The sequence below is a fragment of the Austrofundulus limnaeus genome, unplaced genomic scaffold (genome assembly GCF_001266775.1).
Source record: "Austrofundulus limnaeus strain Quisiro unplaced genomic scaffold, Austrofundulus_limnaeus-1.0 Scaffold1564, whole genome shotgun sequence".
NCBI lineage: Eukaryota > Metazoa > Chordata > Actinopteri > Cyprinodontiformes > Rivulidae > Austrofundulus > Austrofundulus limnaeus.
The window spans coordinates 15,584-20,369 of NW_013953966.1; the positions used below are offsets into that span (position 1 = coordinate 15,584).

Below are 4,786 nucleotides of genomic sequence, written 5' to 3' on the forward strand. Positions count from 1 at the left end.
ACTTAGAGGAGAGCATGAGATAAAGGAGCTGAATTCCCTCAATACATCCTGAACTCAAACAGAAAGAAAACGAGCTGCAAGGTTTAAACACAGATATTCCTCTGTTTMCTTCATGATCAAAACTTTTTTCTTTTATGCGTTTTAATGCAGGTTTTATAAAGTTACAGTTTGCAGTTTTCTACAGAAAATTCACCATTCGGTTCGATACTTTTTCGACATTTTTTCGACACAAAAAAGAGAAATGTCTATGCCCCTTTAGACTTGTAATTTATTTAAATTAATTATGAACAATTGTTTAATCTCAAAAGTACAGTTTTTAAATTAAATGTTGCTGAAACAGCAAGTTTCTCAGTGAATCTGCGCTCAAAAATCCAGCCTAGGTTTGAGAGAGGGGGGTTGCATTTTCTAGCAATGCAGAAACATTTTATTTACAATTTAATTAAAAGATGTCAGCAACAGAAGACTRGTTCAAACAGCCTTACATGTTGGAGCCAGAGTCTGACCCAGAACTAGAGGCTGACCCAGAACCAGAGGAGAATTAAGACAAGGAAATGGTAGTAAGTCAGTCCAGACCGTATGGTAATTTGACGTAATAGTTCAGACACATTATAGAAAATTTAAAAAACTGAACAAGCTGAAAAATCTGACCCAAACAGAAAATAAAGATATCTCTGCAGAACCAGGAAAGTCTAAATTCTACTTTTCTGCCTCCAAGAGACTCAAACTCCACAACACAATGTACGTAACAACTATAAAAGTGGATTTTGCAGATATGTCCCCTTTAAAGAATATTTGTGGTAAAACGTCAGTGAAGGATCAGCGATGCTTCAACTGATTGTTTTTTAATCAATATAACAATAGTTGGAGATGGAACTAGCTTTCAACAATTTAGTGATTTAAAAAAAAAGGAAAATCTGTGAAGAAGTGTCTACCTGCGGAAGTCCAGGAGCYTCCGGCTGGTCTCCGGGACGCTCTTGTTGAGCCAGGTCAGGAAGTGGAACTGAGTGACYGTCCGGGTCTCGTTGGTCTGCATGTTCTTCAGGTAGAAGCTGCGAACCAGGAAGTCYTCACACCAGATGTGTTCAGATACGAGGTTCACCTGTCGGGAGAGGACGAGCGGTCTGAGKGATTTAACAAAAGACAAACGTTTCAGAGTCAGCGGTGAGTCCTTCAGACCTCGTAGATGTGGTACAGGTTGGACCCTTCATCGGGCCAGTAATGGTAGCACTGCTTCACTCCGTTTTCCACGAGCGGCGTCAGCATGACGATGACCACGCAGCCGTTCTCCCAAACCATCTGCAAACAAGATGTTTCTGATCAGACCACAAGTGTGAATGGGATGATTTTAGTAGATTTGACAAGCAGCCTCTCAACAGTAAAGACGCGTGTAACCCAAAGTTCTTCAACAAACTTCCAAAGTTKGCTGAAATGTCAAGCAATTAGTCATTTCTTCAGAGTGGGAGTCATATTCATGAAGCGGCCAAGAGCTTGACGTGGAACAAGATCTCATGTGAAGCTGTCGACACCTTCAAAAAACTGTCAACACATCTCTGACATGTGTCCTCACTCACTTGAAATACTGGTTCATAATTAGTTCCAGTTTTCTGCCAGCGATCATCCTGGACGGATGGAGGCTTCTGATTTGGAGGAGAAGTCTAAGACGTTACCCCAGACTTTGGTTACTGTGAGGAAATCAGGCGTCACGAGAAGTAATTACAGTTTCCGTYAAGGCTCTTCTCTCTCCCTCATCTGGGTCATTTGACAGCCGGAGTTGGCGCTTGCTTGTATTTTTTCCTGATGGCAGTCATATTCTTACAGCTGGGCGGGCGGCCCCCGCTCAGGAGATCCATTCYGCTCTGATCAGAGGTAACGACCGGCCGTTAATGAGAGCTATAAAACAACACGGCTCTCACATCACCGGCTTGCATAATCAAGACGGCTCCACGTGCGCCACAACTTGGTGGAAGCTCGACGGATGCTAATTGTGGCGGGTTTGGAATTACTGCCCCTTCTCTCAGCTCCCCACTGCTTCACTGATTAGCTTCATGGATCTAAAAGTGTGATGGTGCACTTTTTTTTTTTSAGAAATGGTGTTAATTTGGTTGGGCTGACAGGGTGAAAACCCGGCTGGACAAGCTCCCTTTATTAAAAGTTGAGCTTTGTACGGTTCTTGTTTTATTCAAACTTGCTTTTTGCAGCGAAAGTTAACTGAACGTCTTGTACTTTGCAAAACTTTGAAGARGGTCAGCTGATTATTAACTCTGATAAAACACAATGATGCTGGTTAAATCCAGCTCTGCAGGGGGGCTGGATGAAGCTTGTAAAAAACARAAAGCTGAGATGAATTCATGATGAGCGATAATGATCTCAGCTGAAACTTTTAGAGGTTTCTTCAAATGTTTCTTGTTTTTTTTCCTGTTAAAGTCTGGATCTTTGATTGAATCGTTGGAGATGTTTGGTCAGTACAGTCGAAAGCTTTGGTTTAAAGAATCATTAGAATGATATTAATCAACTAATTTCCACAGCACACACTTTTAATAACTTTTATTTAAAGGCGCAGTGTGTAGGATTTGTTGTTTTCAGCGACATCTAGTGATTGAGAGGTTGAATCATCCTCCCTGGTCCTCCCCCCACCCCCACCCCCCGCTTCCAAACACAAAGGAGTTGCTACGGTGTCTCTCAGGTGTCAAAAACCTTTGATAATTCCAACCGCGATGTCTACCAGCAGCTTCAGGGCTAGTGGTGTTTCAAGTGGTAAGATTATGAGCTTTAATAAGTAAAATTATCCCAGCTACAATGACAGACAACAAATATTACATTTATAGTATTACAACTAAAACCGTTTTTGATGCCGCCACCGCAGTTTGTCCTTCATGAGCCTTCGTAGACAAGATGGCGGCTGCCTGTAGTGGCGACCCGCAACCATGGAGATATAAACAGCTTTTTATAAGGTAAAAATAATAAAACAAGGTCTTTGTCTGCAATGATTAGACATGTTTTTTATTATTGTCATTAGTGATTATCTCAATTTCGGCTCAAAGAATTGAAAAAATCCCACACACTGTGCCTTTAAACAGGCATGGTGTCCGGAGACATTGGATTAAAATTTCTGAGCAGTGTGTACAGCGTGCTAACTTTTCAATAAACCATTCATCTTTTATAATTTGAGATGACAATGAATGCCCCAAGCATGTGTCGGAAAACAGATTTTTGGCTGRGTTCCTGAACACAACACAACTCCGACTCCTTTCACTCCTTAGGCTACGTTCACGRTGCAGGAAAATGTGACCCAAACCAGATATGACCCTTTTTGAACGCGAGAAATCAGATTTTTCAAATCCGACCCGGGCCTTTTCAGTAGGTGGAACTGATTCGGATATATATCTGAATATATCTGAAGTSCAGTTGCTTAGTCTTTTTACTTTTAATTTTCCACGTCCTGGATGACTGAGAATCTGCCAAAACAGCTGATATTAACGTCCAGCTAACTATGTAAACAAGCAGCTGACACCAGTGCAGTGTAGAGTTCACACTGGAGTCTGGTGGAGGTTGCATTTAAAATGTTATGTGATTGTTTTCGCCAAAAAAATGGGACTTTAAAAAAATAAAGCCAGAGAGTGTTAAGAACTGCAGTGTGAACGTAGCCTTAGTTGTGTTAGAGGAAACTGTTTTGAGTGTTCACCTAAAAAAACAAAACAAAAGCGTTTTGGACAAATACAACTCCAGTTGTCCCSTGTGTGTCTTATAGCTGCAACATATAATGCTGAGAATAAATTTACACCTAACATAGACTCCTTTCATTCCTTCCTGTATTAAAATAAAATAAAATAAATTCAAACTTGCCCATGTAAACCAGAGGTTCTCAAACTGAGGTCCCAGGACCCCCAGGGGCCCGTGAGTCATTTCTTGGGGGTCCTCAAAAAATTTCAAGAAATTGCTCATTTGTTTTTTATTTCAAAAAAATGCATGTGGGGAATAATGCACTAGTAAAACAAACATACTAAACCAAACAAAATATTATTACCATGACATTTAGAGGTTAAAATAACAGTAAATTATTTTACATTAACAGCATGGGGTTTTTTGAGGGGGGTCCCTGGAATCTTTTTGCCTTTGTAAGGGGTCCCCAGACCCAAAAAGTTTGAGAACCCCTGATGTAAATAATCAACAGTCTCTGCATAGTAATAAATGCAATAATTATTCCGTGGTCACAATAATTATCACAATCACACAATTATCGTGTGGCCACAGGATACTTTTTTTAAATCCAATGTCACCAAACAGCCTCTGTACAAATCCCACAGAGATCCCACATCCCTCTTTGCTTTGGTCTTTTAAAAACAGACATTTTTAAATATTTAAAGACGATCCTTCCTTCTAGTTTTGAAATCCCAGTTTTTGAAACWATTGAAAACCAATGAGATGCAACAGTTTCAACAGGATCACACTTTCAGTTTATTTGGGATGCTTCTTTAATCTGAATCTGTCTTTCTAGTTTTCTTCTTTCAGGTTTGAGTTCTTCCAAATGTTTCCTCCACTACTTTAAACACCCGACGCTGTAGCAACAGTTCATCTTTTAACCGACTGAAATTCAAGTCAGTCTTCACCACTAAGTGTTGTTTTTTCCCTGTAAATCAACGCTTTACAAACAAAACACACTTTWAAAAAAGATTCAGATTTCATGTTACATGTAATAAATGAGTTTCAGGGACTAATTTTATTTTCTGGCTTCATTAGGATTTCAGAGACACCTCGTGTTTGATGAGGGGACCTTTCCGTCCAACAC

The 4,786-nt window shown here is 40.1% G+C and overlaps 1 protein-coding gene across 1 annotated transcript in view; it reads right to left on the reverse strand.

The window, feature by feature from the left end:
• Positions 1 to 4,786, reverse strand: part of LOC106535787 (receptor-type tyrosine-protein phosphatase N2) — a gene marked incomplete at its 5' end in the record, with an annotated part of 35,435 nt that overhangs the window by 8,283 nt on the left and 22,366 nt on the right. Inside the window, 2 exon segments of the mRNA XM_014032872.1 lie at positions 933 to 1,099; positions 1,177 to 1,296. Of these exon segments, the coding sequence (XP_013888326.1) occupies positions 933 to 1,099; positions 1,177 to 1,296 (287 nt within the window).